This window comes from Gavia stellata, chromosome 3 (assembly GCF_030936135.1).
Source record: "Gavia stellata isolate bGavSte3 chromosome 3, bGavSte3.hap2, whole genome shotgun sequence".
Classification (NCBI taxonomy): Eukaryota; Metazoa; Chordata; class Aves; order Gaviiformes; family Gaviidae; genus Gavia; species Gavia stellata.
In genome coordinates, this window is record NC_082596.1 from 22,267,110 (window position 1) to 22,293,157 (window position 26,048).

The 26,048-nt window shown below is 40.2% G+C and overlaps 1 protein-coding gene across 1 annotated transcript in view; it reads left to right on the plus strand.

The window, feature by feature from the left end:
* Window positions 1–20,043, plus strand: part of DPYS (dihydropyrimidinase) — a 30,707-nt gene extending 10,664 nt beyond the window's left edge. Inside the window, exons 5-9 of the mRNA XM_009810293.2 lie at window positions 4,353–4,509; window positions 5,498–5,639; window positions 7,678–7,820; window positions 17,743–17,950; window positions 19,969–20,043. Coding sequence (XP_009808595.2) covers window positions 4,353–4,509; window positions 5,498–5,639; window positions 7,678–7,820; window positions 17,743–17,950; window positions 19,969–20,043 — 725 coding nt within the window. The remainder of the gene's footprint in view (window positions 1–4,352; window positions 4,510–5,497; window positions 5,640–7,677; window positions 7,821–17,742; window positions 17,951–19,968) is intronic.
* The last annotated feature ends 6,005 nt before the right edge of the window (window positions 20,044–26,048 follow it).

The following is a 26,048-nucleotide window of genomic DNA, read 5'->3' on the forward strand; positions in this document are numbered from 1 at the left end:
TCTTTTTGGGCCTTACCAGCCTGTTTGCCAAAAGCAGTGGTTCACCATTTCTCCATTTGAGAGGGTCAAAACCAGCGCCTCTCTGTGAGAACAGTTCTTGCTCGTGTCAGTGGCTGTTTCTTCATCTCTCGGCAGAACATGATCTTAAGTCTTGCTAGAATAGGTAGAGGAATTGTCTGCTTCCACAGAAGGGCAGTTTGATATCTTTGTGTGCTCAGTCTTACTCCCTTGAGTGGGAAGTCAAAGAGAATCCTCTTTCTGCTATTATGCATCTTCCCTACAGTGAGAAGGCAAGGCTGTAGAATGCTGGTGTCAAGCAGTGCAGCTCCCTCTCCTTGTTAGGACTACCTGATGTGAACTTACTGGGGAAAACTAATGTGGCCCTGTCACCCATTCCTTCGGCCAGTAATACCTACAGGGAAGCAAGGCGAAAAAAATGTGGTGTAGGGATATATGACTTATACTGCCTCCCACTTAAAAATGCTTTCTTTCTAAGTGTATAAGAGACCAGAGATCATGTCCTTTTCCCATTTAACTGCGCTGTTACAGCTAAGGAAATAAGACTTTCTAGTGCAGATTAGAACTGGAGAGCAGCATCTTACTAAAAAGTCAGGTTTTACAAGGTTTCTCCCTTTTAAAAACATGCATACAAAAAAGATGTACTTGGTCAGATTACAAGAAGCTTGCTTAGACTTACGAAGTCAGCACCTCCTACCATCAGTCACGGGTTAGGTCTGCTCTTAGTGAGAGGAAGGGCATCTCCATAGCTGTGGGTATACAGACTCTCAAGCTGATTCTGAGCACAGGAGTGCAACTGAAAATGCCAACTTTTTAGCTGGCTCATGCTGGACAGCTCAGGTCCAGACTGTAGATAGCCTAATTAATGCAATGCTATGCCTGATTCAATAAACCCTGCCTTGCAGTTCTGCTTCTTTCAGATCATAGCTAGTCAGTGAGTATCTTTGCCCCATATGACCTTAAGTACTTCTGAAACTTTTACAGGAATAAGCACACAGGGACCAATTTTTCAACTTGTAAATGTTAGTTGGTGTTTCTCAAGTTTTTGAGTTCTTATAGATGGTAAAATAAATTGCAGTTGCGTGTTCTTCTTCTTTGTTATAAAGTAATTAATGTGAAAATAGCTCTCGCCAGCCAGTTTGGGCATCTGATGAAGAAGTCACAAAATCCACAGCTATTTTCCAGCAGCTCAGAGATGTGAGAAAGACCAAACAGCAGAACACTTTCTGCTTACTATTTTTATTGAATGCAGGAAGACATAACAAATGGAAAGACCTGATTTATTACTGCATTACTCCAGTTTTATGCCTATAGGCAGAAGCCAGACGAGCTAAATCACAGAATCACTAAGGTTGGAAAAGACCTGTAAGATCATCAAGTCCAACGATCAACTAACACCACCATGCCCATTAAACCATGTCCCACAATGCCTTGTCCACACGTTCCTTGAACACCTCCAGGGATGGTGACTCCACCACTTCCCTGGGTAGCTTATTCCAGTGTCTCACCACTCTCTCAGTAAAGACATTTTTCCTAATATCCAGTCTGTATCTCCCCTGGCGCAACTTGAAGCCATTTCCTCTAGTACTGTCACTCATCACTTGGGAGAAGAGACCGGCACCCACCTCTCTGCAACCTCTTTTCAGGTAGTTGTAGAGAGCGATAAGGTCTCCCCTCAGCCTCCTCTTCTCCAGACTGAACAACCCCAGTTCCCTCAGCCGCTCCTCATAAGACTTGTGCTCCAGACCCCTCACCAGCTTCGTCGCCCTTCTCTGGACACACTCCAGCACCTCAATGTCCTTCTTGTAGTGAGGGGCCCAACACTGAACACAGTATTCGAGGTGCAGACTCACAGGCGAGTACAGGGGCAAAAAGAACCTTAATGCAGAATTTCCTTGTTGCCAATCGAGCTAAAAGAGCCTTAATGTAGAATGTCCTTGTTATTTGGATTAAAGCAGAATCTTGATATTATTGCACCCTTCAGTCTGGCAAGTCATAGTCCAAATGAAATGCAAGAAGTTGCACAGTCAGCAAAAGTGTCCAGATGTAGTCCATTGAAGCTGTAGTGTTCAGTCACAAAACCACTTGAGGAAATGGCTTGTACTCCTTCCCACTCATGGGAACAAGGGGAGCGGCTCAGGTCAAATTCTGACTGCAGAGATACTGTCATCAGCTGTTATACATGAGTTGTTAGAATCAACTCGGCATATACAGCTGTGAGCTTGGAGACTTCTTTTCATTGTGGAACTGAGATAAGAGAATTATTTACAGAAGCTAAACATTTACTCCTTTCCTAACAGTTTAACTTTTATAATTTATAGCTATATCCTAATGATTCATAGTTTAGGTTTGGATGGAAGTTTCTTTAGCATGTTTAGATGCAGTAGCAAAGACACAGACCACACTACACTTCCTCCTCCCCCAGTTTCCACTGACTTTGCTCCTGAAAAACCTGTCAAAAGCCTAATAGGTAAATATAGGAGATATTGTTTATATATGCAGGACTTTTTCTGTATATATCTAGGTTTGGGGCAACCTGCCCTCAAATACTGTGTTTGGAGTTGCCCAAGGAAGGCCAAGATCCACTGAACTCCTGCAGCAGCTCTGAATTAGGAAAACACTAATCTGACTCAAACCTCCTCATTCACTGAGTGGACGTATCACATACATGGGTGGCCTTATATCCAGTGCTTTAGGTTTTGAAAATAAGATGCAAAAAACAGCAAATAACTGTGTAAGTCATGATTTCCAGTCTGAAAAATGGTAGTAGTCTTCCTCTGACCCCAAGTGTAAACCATATGTAGATAAGTGGGACTGGTAGCTTAGAATCCTCCAAGCCAAAGTGTCAGTACGAGACACGCATGTACAGCATGTCAGAGCATCTTGAGATGGTGATAGCAAATTAATAATGCTAATAGGGAGTCTTTAGGTTGTGGCAGAAGTTATACTATGTAGTATTTGGAGTAAATGTACAGTATAGTAATGTCAGAGCAGGCCTTAAAACCTTGTAGAAATACCTGTAGAACTATGGGTTTTAAATGGTATGAGGCCTTTTTGCAAGTCTGGCACAGAAAATAAGAGGAATGGCACTACTGCAGTGGGAAACATATTTTGAAAAGAACTGAGCTCCTCACTAGCTAGTGTAACAGTTACAATCCAGTAGCTCACAGAAGTACCAGAATCTAATGTACAGAGAGAAATCTGCACAGGTTTGCTTTGCTGTTTTCCAACAGTACAGTGAATACCTGACTTGCAGAAAGCCAGAGAAAGGTCACTGTCTTGTATCACCAAGCAATTACCAGCTGAGCCCTTGCTGGGGTAACATAGTGATAGTTTTGGTAAAAATTATGCCTGGAGTGACATCTGGAATCCCTAGCAAGATACCCACTGTCTGTAGGGAGCAGGGGAGGGAGAAAGTTCTTGCTGGGATCCAGCAGAAGCTGCCTTTAACCAGCATCAAGCAGCCTATGAGTGGGTGTGCAAGGTCCCAGCTCGCTCTGGTTCTTTGGTGACCATCACAGTCAGGGGCTTTACCACCTGTTACCTACAGAACTGCAAAGTGGCTGGACCACCTCCTCAGGGAGTGAAACATCTTGTTTTATCTCCCATTTTGTTCTGATGAGTTTCAAACCTGTGTTTCCTAGGAGGAAAAATGGTTAAAATATGTTAGCTCTATCAAAAGGCTAACAGCCAGTCTGGGTTGGCATCCTCTTCTGAGGAATCTGGAATACTGTGCAGCAAAGAATTGAAGATTAAAATTTTGGAAATAACTTTTAAAATTAAATTACTTATAGTTTTTTATTTAGGAAATTTTTTTACACTCTAAATTTATGTCTGGTGCTATATTGTTCTTCCTGAAACAATTATATTCTGACAATTAAAAATACCACCTTGCAAAGTCTGTATGTTCTATATGTTAACTTACATTTATACACAGTCAATAATTTCAGAGCACCAAACAGGTGCTACCAAGTAATATATGGATCTTGAACATAATTAATGCAACTGAGGGCTGTGTTGCTTTTGAAATCTCAATCACATGCCTGGTAAACAATATATAAAACCCATTATAATATATCTGTCAGCAATTTAATTGAAAAACTTGCCCAAGCAATGTTCTTAGGAGATATATTGGGAGATCACCAACAGAATATTCAGAACAGAGATGCTGTGTTATAGCTTAGTTTATTACGTCCTTCCATACGTTGGTGTTTAATTTGAAACACTCATTCAAATTTAAATCCATTGCCACCAAAAAGATCCGGAACAGAGGAAATACATGATATGCATTTTTATGTTGTTTGATGGTGATACTATTGCTTTACATTTTTCAGGAAAGGTGGTTTATGGAGAGCCTATTGCTGCTAGTCTTGGCACTGATGGCACCAACTATTGGCATAAAGACTGGGCTCATGCTGCAGCATATGTCATGGGACCTCCACTGAGACCAGATCCATCTACTCCTGGTTTCCTCATGAACTTACTGGCCAAGTAAGCAGATGAACAAACAGTGACAGCTGATGCCCAAATACACAGCAAATTCTGTCTGGAGTACATAATAACAGGTTGATACTCTGGAGATTTTCTAAGTGCAGAATGTTACATTATCAGGAAGGATAAATGGAAGGTGAAACCATAGATGAAAAACATTCTTTGTTACAGAAATTAGAAAGTGTTCAGATTTTGTTTCTATGAACTCTTGTGGCCTTCTGTCCCCCTCTGATTTTAATCAATAAGCCTTGCCTTGCTAATACTGCAGCAAAAATTGAAACATGACCAGGGGGACAGTAAGGCTGTAAGTTGGTTGGAAACGTGTAAAAAGTGGGGTCACAGCTAAGAGTTCTGGGTTTTGTTGCCAGCTGCCTTTTTCACTTGAAATTTGGATGCTGCATAAAAACTAAGCCTGCTGGATTCTGAAGGTAGATATAAGTTCTCCACTTTATAACATCTTCAGAAGAAAGTAGGAACAGAAGTATCCTTCAGATACTTGCAGTTAACAAAATATGTAGTTCACTGGTATTTCGTTACCAATAAAACTTAACTCCGCAAAAGCATTGAACTTGACCGTGGAGTCTGTGAAGGTATGCCTTAACACTGACTGATGGTTGTGCAGATCTGTAGTAATTTCACAGGGTATATGGAGCTGACACAGTCTAAAATTGCTCTATGTGAGGATGAAACCAAGCCCTTTGCTCTCGGCAAAGTGGGACAGTCCTCCATTTGTGGGACACCTTTGACATATGCAAAGTAAAAGTGTTATTTTTGGTCCTTGGTTTCTGAAGACTAAACTGCTTCATAGGGGAACTGGCAGTTACTATGGAGCTACTCTTGGATGATGAGACTGAAGACAGGCTAGCAGGACATATCAGTTTTTCCTTGCAGAAGGGGTGGCTGGATCTACCCAGCCTTGCACCAGATTTTCCTATGTGGCACTGTCTGGTACATGCTCTGATTCATAATGAACTTTGTTTTTTCATAGTGATGACCTGTCTGTGACAGGGACTGACAATTGCACCTTTGACATGTGCCAGAAAGCTCTGGGGAAGGATGACTTCACAAAAATCCCTAATGGAGTGAATGGTGTGGAAGACAGGATGTCAGTCATATGGGAAAAAGGTGTTGTAAGTATATCAAGATGTCTGAACATGGAGGTAATTGATTTCTCCAACAAAATACAATCTCTCAGTGGTATCAACTCTCCAGTTTTATCAAGTGTATTTATAATAGGATAACTCCTTTGATCAAATACCATAAGAAAGTCCTTACTAACTCTCACTTTACGGTCCTGGGAGATAGAAGAATATTCTTGGTGCTTAAAAAATAGCACTAGAGAATGATTTCCACTGTTTAGCAGCAAAGGACTGCTGTTTTTTCATCTGTAGTGCACAGTACATTTACTTGCAGCATTTTTTTCAACAGATGAAAGTAAAAGGGAAGAGGTGCCCACAGTTTTGACTTGGTCAGTTCTGTATTTTTTCGTCTTTGATCTCTCTCAAATGTAGCTGTTGGAGGAGCTTCTACACCTGGTGTGTGCCTGTCAACTTCTAATTTGTGTTTTCAGCCAGAGGAAACAAGCTAGAGACAAGAAATGCTTCTCTAATGCATGTCTCAGTCCTGTGGTGTGATGAGATGAGCACCTTCAAGTCCCATTGACTTCAGATTCTCAATGTCATCACAAGAATGCTTGGTGCTTCTCAGGACAATACCCTTCAGGCTCTAAACAAATACAAATATGAAAGCTGGTGGCCAGGCTTTTTGGATATGGAGTAGTCTGATGAGGGGGGAGGTGAAGCAATTTGTTGAGGGATATGCTGCTTACTGGGTGTTACGATTGCTCTGGCTAATACAATACTGTTAAGTTCCAGAGGCTCTAGTTCAACTTTCTAATTAATATTAAGATCTCGTGCAGTAGTGAAGTCCTGTTGGTAATGTACTGTGAAGCATATTTATTTGTCACAGTAGAATTATCTACTTCACACACTTGGTGAGGATGTGGTTCAGAATCTCTCTTGTTTATCTGTATTTGGGACTCACTTCCAGCTGTATGTACAAAGCAGACTTCTGCCTATATTCACCTGTGGCATAGCTCTAGTGTGATTATTTTAGGTGTAAATTGGAATATAATCTAGCTTGTGGTTAGTATGAAAGGGAGACATGAATACGTACATCAGTGATGCTTTTAAACAGTGTATCCTGTTGGGCAAGATAATTTTTCAAAACGTTCTTCAATCACTGATATCCCCCCTTTTCTTACTCATAACTCATGAGTAAGGATTGATGAATGTCTTACTTATACTCAAACAACTATGAGAGTTTGTTTGGAAAGCTTCCCTCCCTTCCCACACACCATTATTTAGAAGAGCAGTGTTCACCACTTTAGTTACGCTTTTCTTCTCAGGTGACTGCTCACAGGCCACCATACAAACATGTTTTAATGACATTCTGATTCCTAGACTGACCTATGCACAATATTACTGCCAGTGTAGCAGGCTTTCCGAGCAAACAACAGTCACGGACGCTGGATTATATTAGTTATGTAGCAGTGAACAGTCCCAAGACACGTGTATCCATTATTGTTTGACATTTTGCTAATGTGTCACATCAGCAAATTGTTTTTTATACTGCTTGATCTCAAATATTTACTGAACAGTACTATCCTCTGTGTCATTGTTGAAGAGATTTGGATATCACCTTTCCTATATTACACATTGTGCCTTGCCTCTCCTTTATCATCTTCTAGGCTCTCCTTAATACTGTCTCACCATTTTCCAAAACCTAGATACTTGAGAGATGTTATGTTACCTGAGGAAACTGCTGAGCAGGACTACAGATTCAAAGCCAGCTAAAAATTTTTATTTCAGTTGACTTGGGACTGGATCCACAGAGCATTTGGCTTTAACGTTGTCTTTTTTTCCCTTTGCTGTGGGATAAAGTAAGATAAAGTTACCATATTCAGTGAATGTACATTGCAGTATGTGCATCTGAGACAGATAGTTATTTTTACTTCTTTTAAACTCTTCAGCATGACATTTAAAAAAAAATACTGATGTGATGTTGACAGAGAACTATCACTCATCCTGGCCTTTTAAACATGAGGAACATTTTTTTTATTCCTTGTTTAAAAAAGTAATGAGTTTGCTTTTGTGTACTCTTCTGCAGTACAGTGGAAAAATGGATGAAAACAGATTTGTAGCTGTTACCAGCACAAATGCAGCAAAAATCTTTAACCTTTACCCAAAGAAGGGGAGAATTGCTGTGGGTTCTGATGCTGACATAGTAATTTGGGATCCCAAAGCTACAAGGTATGTATGGGTAGTTATTTCCTCCCATCCAGCCTCTCTGCAGGAAAAAATACCTCAAAGACTCTATGCAGCAATAAGCCTTTGGGGTGAGGTTTTGGTGTTTTTCAACAGAACTTCACATGAATTATTTACAGGTTATTTGTCTCCTACAATAGTGTATGTAAGCAGAGATCTTTGATCTCTAGATGGACTTAAAAAAATTTTCCTAGATTTCTGACCAAGTGCAAAAATAACAAGGTCTGTACATTATGGTACCAGGGCTTGGTATCCTAAGAGTAAAAATAACCACTTTGGGATCTTAGAGTAACTCTGTTAAGTGCTAGAGTATGTTTAGCTTCCTCCCACTGCAAAGAGAAGGGAGAGGAGCCTGTGTTCCTACAGGATGACCCATTGCAAGCTTGTGTTTTGAACTTACAGCTCCTTCAAACATATTCAAAGATGGTCAGGATGGGTGGTGAAAGTGTGGGGTCTTGCCCTCCTAATGTCTTCTCCCTAGCTGATAGAGCAGATACAGTGGTAGAGCCATAAGTGAGCTTAGTTCTGAAGCTCAAGCTGTGCATGCTTATGCTTTTATTTGAGGAGTTTTCTGATTTTGTGCACAGTAGGTCTTCTAGAATAGAGCTTGTCAAACCAACAATAGATGCACAAAAGGAGTGCTTACGTCTCACGCTGCATGACTTGATGCCATGCTACATTTTTCCTACAATGGACATGCAGTGTCTTTCTGGGAGCCTCACACAGCATACTCTGCATTACAGCTGATTCCTGTCTTCAGGTATATTCACACCATCAGCCAGCTTCCATAGTCAGGCCACTATAAACATCTCAAAAATTACACATCTTGAGTCTTGCTCTAGCTCTTGTGCCTATCCTGGTCTTGTTTAAACTGCCTGGAAATGGTCTGGTAGCCAGCTGTCACAGAGCGAGCTCACCTGGGGAGTTATCTTTCTCAGCTGAGATGCCTATGGGCTGTGCGAGTGCATCTCCACTGTTCAGGTGCTGAGCAGGTTAGCTTAAATCTGCAGGCACTTTAACAGCTGAGTCTTGCATCTGACCACATCCAGCCCTGCACATAGCAGCAGCAGGTCAGGAGGTGTGCTGGGCTGGTGCTCTTGTCTTGGGCTCAGCTCTCATGAGCAGTGTGAGCATACAACTGCCCTGAAGGCACACATTGACCCTCCTTGAAATGTCTTCATCAGTGTCATACAAATAGTAAATCCATAGAAGATAGCAATCACTAACCCTAGATGAGCTTTAGGGGGTGTTGGGCATGATGACAGTATGGCCAGCTTTCGTCAAGGTATCACAGTGTTTGATGTTGCTAAAGCCTGAGCTGTTGTAACTCAGATAGCATTATATTTTCAGCCTTTGTTTTTTAAAAAAAGAGTTGAAGACCCCCCTCATGGTAGAGGAAAGTTTTGAAACATAACTGGGTAAATCTGATTTTGGAAGCCAAATGGAGGAAAAAAAGCCCTAATCCTAGATTTACCTGACACAAACAAAATTTTCTTGACCAATCTTCTTGTTTTTTGAATTTTTGGTAATGCAATTCTCACTCATTTCAGTATATTCATGAGTATAAAAAATGCATGAGAGTGAGAGGAAAAGCATTCTGTGTTTTAAGTTGCAAAGCTTGAGGACATGGAGGTTGCAATTAGAAGTTCAACAAAAACTGGCAGCACCAGCAAAAGAAGTTTTAGGAGTGTCAACCCCAATAAACATAAAGGCCTGCCCAGCTCTGGGTCAGAGAGATTTTCATGTGCATTATGCCTTCTGGCATGTTGAGCAAGCATATTTCAAGATACTAGCAATGAGCTATTTCAGGGCAGTGGAGCTATGAACTCTGATTAAAAAAAACCTGAAGGATTCTTTTCTGAGCTCACTTCTGCTATGCCTGGGGACAGATGAATCTAGAAGGATAGCAGAGTTTTGACATTGTCCTCAAGGTGCTTTGTCAGCTCCTGAAATTATTTATCCGTTTGCCTCCCAAACATTCCTTCTGCCTCCCTTCACTCTCTCGTGAGTGCTCTAATTGCCTTTTTGCCCACTGCAGCTGTGAAGATCCAGTTTTTCTTCAAATATTTTTTCAAACATGAAACTGTATTTTCTTACTGAGTGAGCTGATTTTAAGTTCAGCCAGTACTTTTTTTCTGATCTGGTACTGTTCGCATTGTTTATCCCTTTCCTTTGGCTTTGCTGGGAATAAGCCTCTCTGCAGGTACAACTTTGTGAACTACATGAGTAAGTATAAATAAATCTCACTAGTGCTTGTCTATTCATTTCACTACAAATCCTGAAGAGGGCACAAACAGCCCAGCAGAAGAAAGCGATCTAACTAATGGACTTCAACTATATTACACAAGGTGCAGCCTCATGTGCTTTTGTTGACTCTGAGGAGTGATTTTCTATTTCACAATAGGCTTGTTCCTCTTTCTTGCAAAGTCCTTCCTCTTTTGAGCATGACTTTTTTTCTTGTTTGTAAATCTACATCTTGTAAGAGGAAAATGCAATTTTCCAGTTCTGATTTGATGCTGTATTGCTGAGTCTTAAAATACTGGCTGATACTAGCTTGAAGAGTTAGACAATTGCCGAAGTATTGCTGTGAGGAACTGGTATTAGCACAATCTGTCAGAGGAAGTCTATAGGGAAGATTCTGAAGTCATTCTGAAAGGTAGCGAAGCTCTTCAAAATACAAAAACTTACATCCCTACAAAATCAGCTGCGTTTCCCCTCCCACATCATCGCAGGATAGCAGCATGTTGGGTGCTACCTGGGCATTCAGGATTTTCTCTTTCTAGGTTGCAAAAACCTAGTGAATTCAATGTGACAGCTCTGCAAGCTGGGAGCAATTGCAATTCAAGGTTCTACTTCCAGCATTCTGCCACTTTAGCCGAGGCTTTCCTTCTACGGGTCAGCTACATTGACTGACCTATTTGTGCAGCATTTTCTGGTAATTTCTGCAGAAAATATTATATGAACAGTTATCAGATTTGCTGCTGTATTTAAAGGCTTCTCAATACTGTTTTTAGCGGGTCCGCATGAAAGCAAGCAGTATTGGGAAGAAACACATTCAATGTATACATTTGTTAGAAACTGCATTAGAAAAGATGGGTTGTGAGTTCTGCCAGGTTAGGTCTATTTCTTAGCTTCCTTGTACTCATTGCATATTCATTAAAGACCGCACAAATACCAAAGGGGCCTGTTGGTTTAGTGCAGCCATGTGCTACCAAACATCATCTTGCAGACCTCAACACCCTCAGCATCCCAAGTATAGCCTGTGCACACAGGATTGCTTTGTGAGAACTCCTTGGAAAAAGGCATGTAGGCAGCAAATGTATTTTAATCTGTGCTTTGATCAAGAATGTTCACTGACTTCTTTCAGCTGCACACAAATAATATAACAGCCCCAAGTCTGTGAAACAAAAGCAACTGTGAAGACTGTTCCAGAAGGAGAGGGCAGAGTAAGCAAGGAAAAGGGAATGTCACCTGTCAGCAAGTCTGTGTCCTCTGTAGCTGATGCCTTTAGCTATTTGAAAGCAAGCAAGAATACAAAAGCAGTAGGGTTTGTTTCAGAAATGCTCAGCAAGGAATCTAAATACGGCAGTACCCAATTCGGACCATGGGAAGAGCTGAGCATCCCTTGTAAAGTAGGGGCAGAAGGTGCTAAAGATCTCGGAAGAGACATTCAGCTACTAGCAGATACTAGGGCTCAATAAACGCACTGTAGCCTGTCGGAGCCTTGCAAATAAGCCCTGATTCAGGCCCCAAGGCAAGATCAAACACCTGTAGGGATAGAAAACCCATCTTGAATGGAGTTTAACTTTCTAAGTCCAGCCACTTCATTATAACAACATGCGGTCTGGGAAGCCTTGTCCACCAGTTTTTTTCCACTCACGAAATACAGCCTAAAATTTAGCTACTTTTGAATGCAGAGGCAGAGCTGGCTGTGTAGGTAGTAGTCTCTCACCCCATCTTCCTTGGGTTCCACTGGAGTGGCCCTCTTTGGCAGGCCCAGTGTGTGCCCCACATGTGCCAGTGAAGCTGGGCTCAACCCTGAGCACGGCAGTGATGGCTGCAGCCCCAAGCACACTGCTGCTGGACCGGGGTCGCTAATTAGCAGGGGAGGCAGGAGTCCTGAGGTTGAGGGGGAGAGGGAGGGAAAGGACATGTCACTCTGTAATCTACCTGCTATGACATGACCAGGGAAGACATGGTTTCTAGCCCCTGTTTCTGTTGTTGTTTATGCATTTTAGGGGAAGTAGTCACTGCATGCAAATCAGTGAGAAGTCAGAGTGCCCTAATCTGCTGGCATATGTTCCCTCAGTGCCTTTGCTTATGTATAGATGTGTTCATGGATAAATCTTCTGCATTTGTTAGAACCAAAATCTGCAGCCTGTGTCTGTCTCATTTGTAGTCAAGTCTTCAGCCTCAGAGGCTTAAGTGGGGACAAGTTACAACATTTAAGCACTCTTTGCTAAGCAACTGCCTGTAATTTTTTCTAACATGAAAGAGGAGGAAACTAAGATGTTAGGAAGTGATTAGAATAAATAATGCTGCAACTGTCTTACTCTTTTGATGAATGAGCATAATTTTGAATACTGAGTGTATGGATAACTGCATCTAGACATAATGAGGCAAAATGAAATAATGTGGCATACAAGTATGTATGCATAGGACAAGTATGTTCTGGCATTTTCAATAGCCCCATATTCTTTTGCACAAGTGAAAGCCTATGCATGCATGAATGTACACTAATTCACTAGAATCAGAGTTCCTGTCAAAGGCGTGTTATCTCAAATTAAGGGGACATGGAGAAAGAAACAATAGGCACAAATTAAAATACAGGAAATTCCATTTAAAAATAAGAAAGAACTTTTTTTTGCTGTGAGGGTGATCAAACACTGGCACAGGTTGCCCGAAGAGATTGTGGAGTCTCTATCTTTGGTGGTACTCAAAACCCAACTGGACACGGCCCTGAGAAACCTACTTTGGCTGACCCCGATCAGAGCAGAGGGCTTGGAACAGATGATCTCCAGAGATGCTTTCCAACCTCAGTGACTCTGTGGTTCTGTGAACTGTAACAAAATAAGCCTCTCTGAGAGAGCATGATGTATGTTTCCCTAGTAACCTGCTGTCTCACTAAATGTCAGCTGCTCTCTTTAGATAACTGAATCTTAGAAATGTTACCAAAAAAAAAAATCTTTCTTATTTTCTCCTTATATAACCTTGCTTTTTTGTTCCCAGTAATCACTTCCAGATCTTCTTTAGTCATTGAATAGACTCATTTGTATTTTCCTCTCTTTTCAGGCTTTTCTGCAGGCTTAATTTCTCATTACTGTTTCCCTCCTGCCCATTATACAGTTTGACAATTTTCACTTCCATCCCATATCAGCTTGGAGTGATTGATAGGACCAGGCTGATAGTATTGTTGACAAATTAGTTACTTACCATAATCAGAAAAATAATTTTGTTGTCATTTTCTACCCATCTTAAAATGAGGAATTTTAGGAGATATGATTGCATGAAATAAAGATCCCATCCCTCAGATAAGTCACTTTGACTTGGAGCTCTCAAACATTAACTTCCTACCTCTTCTTGCATCTGTTATTTTATCCAGAAATCTCCTCAATTCATATGGTTTCTCAAAGGCAATGCTTATTTAAAGATATTTTTTAAGAAGCTAGGAATACAACTTTACGAATAGTTGCTTGCATATATTTGCATGTGCAGTTATTGCAATTCCTTAATATAAAATAGGTCATGGGAGTTTTAATCCATGTTACAGGCTTATAGCTAGCATTTTTGCACATAGATTTTAAGACTTTCTTCTTTTTCTTCTCTTTTTCCCCCCTCCTTTGCTTTTCTTTTTAATAAAACTGACTGTTTAACATTCACAAAGTTGAACTTAATTAATTATCATTATAAATGAGTGGTGGCACAGGACAGCACAGAAAGGTGAACCATCGATTTATTTTTTTCTAGATTTCAGAAAAGCAGGTTAACAATATGGAGAGTTCAAAGGCATCTGAAAGTGATGTGAAGAGGCAACTCGCAAAGGCTGATACTATCCTCAGCAAACTGGCATTTCTCACCTACCCCCAGCTCCGAAAAGCTTAGAGATACTGCACTGTAAGCACTGATAGAAGTTGCTTACAGCTCAAATGCTCGCTCTTACATAAGTTGGTTTTCTATGGCAGGTGTCAACAAAGCGGTTGTTTTCTCTGCAACAATGGACTTCTGTCATTTTAGCTGCCTTTATTACTATGTTTTAAATTAATTAATTAAGTAATTATAAAATAGGTGTCCTCCCTTTACTGAGATGTTGAACAGCTATTCTTGCCTGAGGGCTGTCAACTACAACTCATATTCCTGTGCCTGGAATTCTTTAAGAAAAGTGTGTGAGGTATGCATCCAGTTTCCATTGAAAGTAATTAAATTCTTCATTTTCTTATGCCCCGCTTGAAAATCGAAGTGATAAACCACACAACAGTCAAAGTTTAGGTTCTAGAGCTCACTCTAGTCCAACATCCACCTTCACTGGGCTGATGTAGCTTCGTGTCCTATGCATTATGAGGGGTAGAAAATTACTCTAGTATCTAATGGTTTCCCTTCATCCAGTTCCCCCTTCTCCCTGACTGTAACTCGCTATTTAGTATTTCAGGTTCTGACTGAGACGTAGACATGTTTATGATGCTCCTGGGTTGTGTTTGACTTGAAATGAAAACTGGTACCTCTAACTCCTTAACAAAACTTTTGAGCTGACCGCCTGTACAGTCTTGAATTTCACCCTACAGATTGCTGCATTAGTCTAATCTGATGCTCTTTTCTAAAGTTCAAACTTCAGTCTGTAGTTTATTTAGATACAATATTCTAGGAGTGGCAGTAAAGCCCTTTCTTACATAGAGAACAAATAAATACAGGATTACTAGTCACTGAATTCTCTCACAGCCAGAGAATATCTGGTAATTGCTCTTAGACTAAAATAATTGCAATTTGACTGTAAATTAGTTGGACAGAAGCACTGGATTGAAAAAAAAGACAACTTCAGAAGCAGTCGTCGTCTTTGGTACTAGAGGAATATAAATTGTTATATTGATAGCCTAAAACCTCTTTGCAAGACGGGTGTATCAAAAACAGCTGAAGTGAATTACATGGAAACACTGATGTAAGTAAGAACAAAATAGGGCCTGATGTCTTTGCAGTATTCTCTTTGTAGAGGAGAATGTTCTTTCAAATGCTTAAGTAATCATTCTGATCTCAGTCTCCATATGAGAAAGGGTTGTCTGAAACAAGAGCCACTGTAATTAATAACCAGAATTAGAGAATTTTACAAATTTTATTAAAAAAATCCAATTCAGGTTTTTGAAGCCTGGAGTCAGAATCTGCTTTCTCATGTTGAGTAATCCCTTATGTCAGACATCGCTTAGGGTGCTGGAGACAGATGTTGTGTTATACTTCATTACAGTGTCAGTCTTGGTTTCTTGGATTATAAGTGGGTTACAGCTGTTCTTGCCATCAGCCAAGTGGTCAATAGTGTTCAGACATTTGGAGCAAGCATTGGAATTTTGCTAAGGTTCCCAGCAAGCTGCCTGCTACTGAAATGGCTGATACAGCAGTAAACGGTCTGTTGTGTAAGGTTGCTGAGCTGTGAGCTTCAGACTGAAGCATAGCGTCTGGTTCTGTTTTAATTGGTTGCTCACTTACTACCCAAAATTTTCATTGCCATTGATAATGTCAAAGGGTTAAATCTAAACACAGATGAATTTTGGTGATCTCCATCAGGGATAATACACTTCACCTTCAGAAAGGGCAGTGTGATCTAAGGCTTGTTTCAACAGAAGAGTTATAAATGAGTTCTATACAAGTTTATTGTTGAGACAAGCTCTGGGAAATGTGTTTTGTCATATTGTGAGGTTTATCCGTACAAATGGATATTTCTTTTAAATGTGCTAACTTCCATTCATTTTGTATCTTTTTACAGAGGACGTACTTACCTCTGAGGCATGTTTACCTCTAGTGATGCTGCTCTATCACATTTAAACAGCTCACATGTTGAGTTGAAGGATCTTGCTTATTTTTCTGTTCATTGGCTCAAATTACCTTTTCCATTTTTCTTTTTGTGTCCCAGTGCTATTGTGCAAATAGATGTGATTTATACCCAGAGAATGCTAAAGATAATTATATTACAGTTGTTCTTACTTCCTGTTCTACCAATTGGACCCATAAGGGTAATGCAATAAGCTATAGGAATATGTTCACAAACTCTTTGTAGGGCTGTTATAACACCCACGGATAAACTTGTTCTACAGTATTCATAGGACCGGTGAATACAAGACAGGTCTGACTTCTATTGCTCGCTCTTTCCATTGTGAATCTACAAGATGATGCTGATACTGATGAGCAGGCATGTGTAAGTTTTCTGTCCAAGGTGTGCTGAATAAGAAAAAGTTTTTATTCCTATAGGCAGATTGGCCATAAAGAGTATTTCTATATAGAGAGCCTTTGAAGAGTCAGTCGCCACCAAGTTTTAAATGCAGCCCTTAGCAGAACTAATTTCTCTTAGTTCAACAGAACAATATGAAAGGAAAACTAAGTATCTTTCCACAAATTCTTTTTTCCTCTGTGTAAGTAATTGTTTGAAATGTATGATAAGCAATTACTTTTGAAAATGGTTATACTTCAAGAAAGATACAGTTTTTGTTGTGGTTTTCTCATTTTGATAAGGATGTTAACTAAAGTTTTAAAAAATTCTTCTCCAAATAGATCAATATTTTAATCTATTAATATTTCATATTAGTTTTGACTTTGATAGTTGTTTTGCAAAAGATGTAGTCTCTGGAATAATGTTAATGCTATATATGCATGATGATAGGTTTTTGATTTTGTGAGCACCCATTCTGGAAAATTCTGACTGCTAGCCAAAAGCATGAAGCTTCTTCCCTTTCAGAAATTACAGATGACAATAAAATTATAAAATCTCGAAATTCTATATAAAAACATAAAAATACCTGTAGATTGGAAAAAGGAAGTTAATAAAATAATTAACTAAAATTCCAAATCTTGTGACCCATTTTAGATACAGTAAGTAGTAAGTAGCTCAGCAGGGAAAATAGATAGTAAAGGAAGTATACACGGCCTGCGCTTCTAGATGCTAATGTCAGCTCTAGCATTGGCTCTGCCTTTTATGTAGCCAGCTAGCGTTGGAGAAATTGACTAGAAAAGTGGTGATCATAAAGAATAAGGTGTATGCATAAAGAAAGCAATAATACCATAGCTCAAATTAGTGCTGTTGAGGTCTAAAATTACAATTTGCTAATACCCTTGAAGGAAAGGTATGTAGAAGTTTGATGTTGTCATTATTTAGCAGCATCGAGATATTTGGGCTGTCAGTCACTGGATCAATTCAGCTCACATTAAGAGTTAACCAAAATTCGTTACCACCTACTGACTTTCCAGTAAAATAGTCTTTGTCTTATTCGTGAGTCTCAATCTTTGAAACATTGCAGCCGTACTTTTCAAACTTGAAATTGCAAGTCATTCTAGCTAAAAGGTCAGAGCTTTTTCTGACCTTATCATGCATAGATATTTGCTTGACAAGGCAGAATGAAATCATATTATCCAAATAAAATATTACAACCTGATTTTTTTCCCACTAATCTCTTTCTAGTGGAAAATTTTGCATTTCAAGGCTCCAAAGTTCTGTCCTTTTGACTCCCTCTTCATTCTTTTGAAATGCAATTACTGTTCAATGAAATGTTAATGCTTTACCCTATTTTTACAGCTGTTCTGTGATGTACTGTACAATGTCATAGTTAATAATGCTGCTAACTTTTCTTCCTTTGTCAATTTCTCCAAATTTTATAATGAAGTAAAATGCCAGGATCATAGTAAATTTGGGTGTTGTTTTGTTTTGTAAACACAGGACAATATCTGCAAAGACACATCACCAGGCCAACGACTTCAATATATTTGAAGGAATGATCTGCCATGGAGTACCAATTGCAACAGTTTCAAGAGGCAAAGTGGTTTATAAAGGTGGAGCTTTCAATGTCACAGCAGGAGAAGGCAAATATGTCTTCCGTCCACCATTCCCTCCATATGTCTACAAACGAGTCAGGCAGCGGGAGCAGGTTAATTAAACTAATAAATCTCTGTAATGGTTTGTACAACATGAGGATAACTAGCTCTTGGGAAGAGAGGTTTGGGGATTCAATGGTAATTTCCCTTACTAATCAAAATCTGCCAAGGTGGGAGGAAATGAAACTAAGGACTCAATTTTTATTGCTCTTTATCTTACAGAAAAATATCATAGACTAGTTCCTGCTCTTAGGGTAGTCTGTACAGCTCATAGACTAAGCCTGGGTACTTTTTAAAATAAACACGTCCCACCTGCAATAAAAGTGGACAAAGTTTTGCTCATGGGTAATCTGACTAACTGCTAGATTTCATCACTGATTTCACTGAAATTCTGAGAGGCGTAACACCATATGCAGGAAGAAACCTTATACTGAGGAAGAGATCAATAATTTTCTAACTAACTCTCATGGATCAGATGTTTGGAGGTAAACCTTGTAGAATATTGAACCCTTGGCTCTGTTCCAGCAAGAATGTGTTAAAAGCTGAACATGTGCGAAGGGCACTGCTGGACCAAGCAAGATAGCTCTGTTCGAGCTCTTGTTCTATTTTTTTTTAAGAGAAATACTGCAAAATACATGAAGGTTGAATTTTCAATGCCTCTTTGCTATGGAAGCATTTATGAAGAATGCTTTTGAGTCCTTAGTGTTACTTATTGTGGGTAGGATTTTCAAAATCACCCGGACTAAATATATTTGAAAATCACAACCTGAATCAGTGGGATTCACTTCAGGATCTAAAAGCTGAATCAGACTAGCATCCATGTGATATATGGCCCATTGTAATGCTTCCAAGATAATTCTGTATATTTCTTCCTACTGTTGTCTTGATGGACTGAGAAAGGCATGTAAAAGTGGCTGAGTGAGGCTTTCCTCCAAAGACCTCACTTTCGCAGGAGCTGGTGGGCTGTCTGCAAGTTGATACACAACTATATAGTGGATAGGCAGGGAAGTCCACTCATGAGCACACAGTTTTTCCTTGGGAACTAAGAACAGAAAACAGATGATTGCATTTTGGGCTTTTCCAAATGTAAAGGAACACTTCTTTTTTTGTACCAGTACAAGTCAGTGTAAATTAGATAAACTACAGGTATCTTCACTTGCATTATGTTACCATCTAACTATGCTGTTTCTACTTTGCTTTTTATTTTGAAACCAGATTCCTCATTTAAATCTGTCTACAAATTTTATATATTCTATTCACCTTTTCAATGTGAATGAAGGTTAATGTTTCTAGGGGAAAGGAAGGGCAAAGAAAATAATCTGTGCCTGGACTTCCCAGACATAGTAGAAAGTGAACCAGTAGTCCTAACTGTGAATTTGTCCAGAGAAAAGATCTTCCCTTTCCACTGAACATTTAACTGACTTTAAACAATTGCTCCAAAGGTCATGCAATTCCATGGCCAGCTGCAGATAAGATTGTCTCACAGGCTAAATAGTGAGAACTACTCGCCTGCAGGAGACTCATTCTGCATTTTTAATCTAGGTAGATTCTCTTTGCAGTGTTCCTCTTAGAAATCATAGTCCTTTGAATCTACCTTCAGTGGGATATGTATCACACACAAAGCTGTATGTGCCTGTGAGTCTTTTTAATCCACTGGACACTAAAGATATTTGGTACTTTGTTAATAAGGGCAGCTTATTATTATAGTATTTCCTTTGTTGTGCAATGTTGATCCCTTTGACTTTTAATGCAAAATAAATGCCAGGTAATGGTAATAGAAACTAGTTATTGAAACCAGAGTTGTGCTGGCATTACAGCAGCAAAAACTTGGGGCATTCCTTTTCATGTAAGAGAATGTGCTGCAGTTATTAAATGCTCCTGATGAAAGCTGAGAACTGAACAGTTTAATCCCAGGGTAAGGGATCTTTTAAAGAGAGAGGTTTGATGAAAGTGTTGGGATGCATAACATACAAAGCTGGGTTATCACAGGACTGCTATTTTCATTGTGTAGAATTAGCAATTGCAAGGGTAAGACAAATAATAGTGAAAGATTTTAAATATTTCATTATAGGTCTGTCAGCCTGTTCCTGTTAAGAGAGCACCCCATACAGACATGGTCTCAGGAACATCCATCACACCGAAATAATAGGCTCATTCCCCAGTTTTGGCTCTTGCAGGTAACTGTCTCTTTTGATTAGTCAGAACTACTTTACTTAATGCTTCTCTGAAATTTCAAGAAAACAAAAGTGCAGCAGACCATCTAGCTTGTGACAGGCTTGTCTGAAATAAGCCCTCTCAGAAGCTGAGTTGTGTTGGTATCTTTAAATTTGATGAAAATGTGTGGCAGCGCAGGTATGGAGGACCTCTTTCTGATTGGAGCCTCATTTTAAAAGTTCAGCTGAGAGAAGCAAATAGAGTTTAACTGCTACACTGAGACGTGTGTGAAGGCCCATAGAAAACCTGAATTCAGTTTGCACCAGGAGTACAAACAAAATATAAATGTTTGGCTTGAAAATTTACAGAGAAAAACCCAAACCTAGCTTGATGTGAAAAATTAAATTCTCTAGTGTCCCTTTGTTACAGACAATAACTCTCCACCAATTGTGCTGTTTGGGTTAAGTTGATAGATCTGTTTTGCAAAGACAACAGCTGTCTTCATGCAATAGAGGTGCTGCAGTCAGTGCCAGCAGTGGTCTAATGGATGGTTGAGCTGCTGTAAGGCTCAGTGCTGCTAACAGAGCAGTAACGCAAAGCATGTCCCCTTCCCTTCTCTCCAGTGTCCACAGTGCATAGCTTGGTTATTGATACTCCCTTACCTGTATATGCCCTGGTGCTTGGTAGATCTTTGTGTGAGCTGATTTACTTGCTAAGCCAGCAGAAAATGATTAGCTTCCTTTTTCTGGGTTAGTTTTTTGTTGCCTTAGTGAGTTGAACTGTCTCTCAGAAGAACCTAGCAAGGATCAGTGCAGTGCAACATGTGGGTGGGATAAGGCAACTGGGTAGAAGGACTAGGTGGCACCACCTCACCCTTTAACTGTTTAACAAGCAGAAAAAATGCTTCAGGAAAAAGTAAAAGGACTAGGTAAGACCTTCAGCAAGGACAATTGAGACATGATGCTGCTGTATGCCAACTGCAGCTGAAATGTTGTGTACTACAGCAGGGGAGTTGATTAATATGGGTCAGGGGGACAGTGAGTGGCAGTAAATATGACAAAATCCAGGCTGAATTTTTCGGTGTATATGTGTTCCAACAGCATCAGCTAGTTTGAGAAGCAGTTTCCCAATAGATGGATGTAAAGCCCCAGTTCGCACCTCATGTACAATGGGTCTGTTCTTAGTGCTAATTCACATGAGGACAGGAACAAACTTGCAATGGGGGGAGGGTGAAGTTAGCTTTTCCACATTTCATTGCATCATTCCTTTAAAGCTCCCTCACAGTGAACCTCATCCAGGGCAGCAGCAGCAGCAACAGAGTGCAGCATGCTATTTGTTTTCGTCTGTCATAAGGGAGAAAGCTTTTGTAATAGAGAGGACTAAAGGCTAAAGCTGCAATAGAGTGAGGGAGCAATAATCATTCTTTCTAGCTCCTACCACTCTTTCTCCATTATTACCTCTCTGAGTGACAAATTGCAAAGCAGAGATTTTCTTTTGAAAGATTATATCATATTGTCTTTTTCTTCCCTGTAGATAAAAGCAAATGAAAATGACCCTGCTGTCCCTACCAAAGCAGTGCATTCTGGGTCCAACAATCAGTCCACAATCAACTTCTCAAGAGCCAACATGAAACGACAGTAACCAATAAACATTATACTGGGCTTCTGCATGAAAGCTGTCATTGCAGTTTCTCTTTAAAAGGAATTTTGTTATTAGATCTGGAAGATTCTTTTTAGAAAATGGAGTAGTAATAAAATAATAACTACAATTATAATGTGGCAGCAGCTCTGTAGGTTCTTAAAAGTAGGTAAGTCTGGGGATGGTATTTCTTAATATTTATCTTTAGAAGGTATCAACTAACCTATAAAGTCAAAGAAATGAGCAGTGGCCTTTAAGCACATTTTCTACATTCTTGCTCTGTTACGTCACAGAAGATGAATCCTAATTCTCTAATTTCATGTGTTAGGAAGACCTCTGTTGTATTTAGCAATGCAGAGAATTCTGATAGCAGATGGTGAATTTGATTTTTTGTTTTTCCCTTACTGGTGGGGGTCAAGTACGGAAAAATGCTGATGCAGGGGAACTGTCACTATTTTAGAGCTGCTGCTACATCCCCCTGTCTCTGTCTTTAAAGGAGGTTATACATTCTGTCCCTGCCCGCTGCACAGCCAAGTGTTTATTGGTGTGTTCAAGTCTTTCCTTTGTTACACCCTATGCAAACCTGTGCTAACCATACTGGTGAACTCATCAACAATACTGTTTTGTATTCTGGCTTTATGGAGAGACACACACCCATAACTTGAAGGCCTATGAAGTGGCATCACCAGAGCAAGAGCATAATGCATTAATTTAAAAAAACGTTTTGTACTGAAAATGTGAGTTTTTTCCCAATGTAACGAATACTTTGGGGTTTTTTGTAGGATAGGATTCCTAATTTTTAAAAAATCTCATTTGCTCAATTTATCTGATTTCCCATTGGAGAGGTAATTGTATTCTTAGAAGCATGATTCTGTTACCATGCCTAGACAGGTTTTGCCTCGGAAACCTATAATGTTGTTTAAAGTTGCATTTTCACATGTCATAGCCCTTCTTTTTAAGCAACTGTCACTGGGGAATACTTAAGAGAGAAATGAGGCCAACATAAAAAACACCTGTACAGAGAGTTTATTGTCCTGTATGTACAAACAGTATAACCTGTACTTCTGTGCAACCCATGGACCAAACAGGCACAGAAAGACAGACACAGAAAGCATATGATAATTACTGTTATTTTTAATTTGACAGTGAAAGGCAGACTTGTAGTTCCTGTTATATTCATAGGCATACAGTGATGTATGAGCTTGTATGAGAAACAAACTCCTACTAGGTCTGTAGTTCATGTATCTCTAAATAGCAAAGGAGATTTTTTCTTTGTAAGATGATAGAGGATAATCATGGGGATGTTCAGGAGGAGCTAGCACAGGTTCCCATTTCTCAGGTTGTCTTTGGGGTGGCAGAACAGCAGAACCAGGCATCCAGCACTATTACAATGACTGTTACAAGGGAATGGGATTCACTGTTCAATGCAGACTTCTGTATTGCAATGGTTTGCATCTGAGTTTGTTGTCTAGTCTCCCTCTGTAATCAACAGAAGGAAAGGTGCTTCTGGAACACTATTCATCTCTGCATGAAGATCTAAAATAGGCTAGATGAACCTGTCCAGAGTTGTTCTCCTTTGGGATGAGATGAATAGTTTTCTTGCAATGCCAGTTTGTCTCCATTGACTATAAAGAGAATACAGTGTGACTATGGTGCAGATGTCTACTCTGCAGACACCTTCCACGTAGCCTGTCTTTGCCTCTCAGAACTGGAACTTTCTGGTATGAAGGATGCCAGTCTTTTCTTATGTTTTGTCTCGTCAAGAGTGCATGTCAACCATGAATCCATTCTTTTTAATTAATCTTTTGCTATCTTGGAAGAAGAGCAGAAATTTGGGAAGAGTAGGGGAAAAAGCAAAAGGGAGAAAGGGCCTATTTTTACTTTTAACAATAACTTATATTTGTGTGGAGTCTTTTCATCTGAGGCTTCAGGTTTTAACAATTATTAGAGCCTTGCAATTGCATGATATACCTGTGAGACAAGTAAATACAATTAGAATAAATTTACAGTTGTGAGAACTATGGATGCTCAGAAAGTGAAACCCAGGAGTAAAGGCTGCCAGTCCTTTGGATTCTGTGGACGTGCCCAGGACCTTCAAATGTCCTTTGGGCTCTTGGGACATCTGCTGAGATCAAACTGATACAAAAGACTGCAGATCATGAAAGCCCAAAGGAACAAAGTTAGTGATTTTTCTAAAAACAGATGTTTTCACAGTGTGATAACAGCAAGTAGTTTTATGAGTTATATAAACACCCATTTTGTGAACTGAGCTCTCCAAATCATCAAAGTGTATTATCTGTGGAAAAATGTAGAATCTTTTTAGGTTTTTGTTTCAGAGTGTGCTCCTCTCTCCATGGGTCCACAGGTCCTGCCAGGAGTTCGCTTCAGCACAGGCTTTCCACAGGGTCACAGCCTCCTTCTGGTGCATCCACCTGCTCTGGTGTGCGGTCCCCCATGGGCTGCAGGAGCATATCTGCTCCACCGTGGACCTCCATGGGCTGCATGGGGACAGCCTGCCTCACCATGGTCTTCACCATGGGCTGCAGGGGAATCTCCGCTCCAGCGCCTGGATCACCTCCTCCCCCTCCTTCTTCATCGACCTTGGTGTCTGCAGAATTGTTTCTCTCACATATTCTCACTCCTCTCTTCTCCAGCTGCTGTTAGGCAGTTGGTTTTTTCCCCCTTCATAAATATGCTATCTCAGAGGCGCTACCACTGTTGCTGATGGGCTCAGCCTTGGCCAGTGGCGGGTCCATCTTGGAGCCGGCTGGCATTGGCTCTATCGGACATGGGGGAAGCTTCTAGCAGCTTCTCACAGAAGCCACCTCTGTAGCGCTCCCCGCTACTAAAACCTTGCCATGCAAACCCAATACAGTTTCCTACAGATTTTTATTAGATTAGAGAAGAGGAAGCTTCTCCCTGTACAATTATCAAAGAGTTCCTGATCCTTATGTTGGTATTTACTGCTCTGTACCATGGATTATACTCCTCATAGGGAGTTTCCTTTGGATTTTGTTCTTAACAAATGCCTACTTTTTACTTCCAATGACTCTTTTAACTATTGTGCAGATGTCATGGAAAAATTACCTGCATATTGTGAACTGGGATTTACACCAAAGCATCTGCTGTATTTTTACGTTCTTGAGTGCAACAAGTTATTGAGCCTGTCAGGTTTGTGAAGTTTATGAGTATTTGTTTTGCCATGACACGTGCGGGATCTAGTACCTAAATCCTGCCTCTAGCCACAAGGTGGCAAGTAATAGCCCTTGAGAAACTGTGTGACATCCAAAGTATTTCAGCTGTGCTATTCAAGCACTACTACTGAAGTTGAGACTGTCAGGCTCCAAATACCTGCGGTCCTTGTTCTTTTCCCGCTTATGTGGGGCACACTATAATGGTGGGATCTCCACAGGGGTATAATTTTGGAACTGCCCACATCCCTGTTCCAAAACACCAGTAATGAGTGATAGCAGAGCCAAACATAGTAGAATGTTTTTTCTAGTAGGCATATAGTTAATTTGGGAGGAAATGGGATTATAAAATGCCTTTACGTCAGCACAGGTCCTGAACTGGAGCACTGGAAGGAGCACTGAGGGGTCTCTCAGTCCTGCCTCAGTCTCTAGACCTTGACAAGACTTCTAAATTTGTCCTACAACCTCATCCCAGCTATCGCTTGCTCATTACATTCTCGCAAAGTTGTTGCTGGGGCTGTGCTATAATTGTAGTCCTAAGACAACAAATGCCCCACACTGAGTTGGAAAGAGGGTTTAGAGATTTGCAGCACAGTTTCCTTGAGCCTTTCACAGAGAAGTAAGACAACAATTGCTTTCCCAGATGTTTGAATCCTACCTCATTTAGCCACACTCCTCAAGCTTCTTCAGCACCTACTGAGAAAAATGTTTGCTTTCTTTGATTCTTCCTTCTGTCTGTTGGTCACTCAGTGAGAGTAGACTATCTCTGATTGCTTTGAGAGGTGGCATTGCTCCATTAAAACCCTTGTTCTCTGAAGCAATGCATCTCAGTACAGAGGAACCAAGGATCTTATTTTGTTGAGGCTGAAACACAGAACAGCTTTTCCTTGCTCAGCACTTCTCATGGGGATTCTGCTGGTTTCCCCTCTGCTCTTGTATAGAAAGGTGAAGCCTCAAATATAATGCTAAAGTAAGGAAAAAACTCTGTTAACCATATTTTTATCACTCTCCCCAGCCAGACAGAAATTCGGGATCTTTAGTACCCCATTCTCCCTGGTGATGTGGATTCCAGGGGCAGAAGCAGAGAAGCAATTTAGGAGATCTGTTCCTGGCATACCTAACATTGCTTTCATCCCCATCATTTGCCAGAGAAATCCTCATGCGGCCA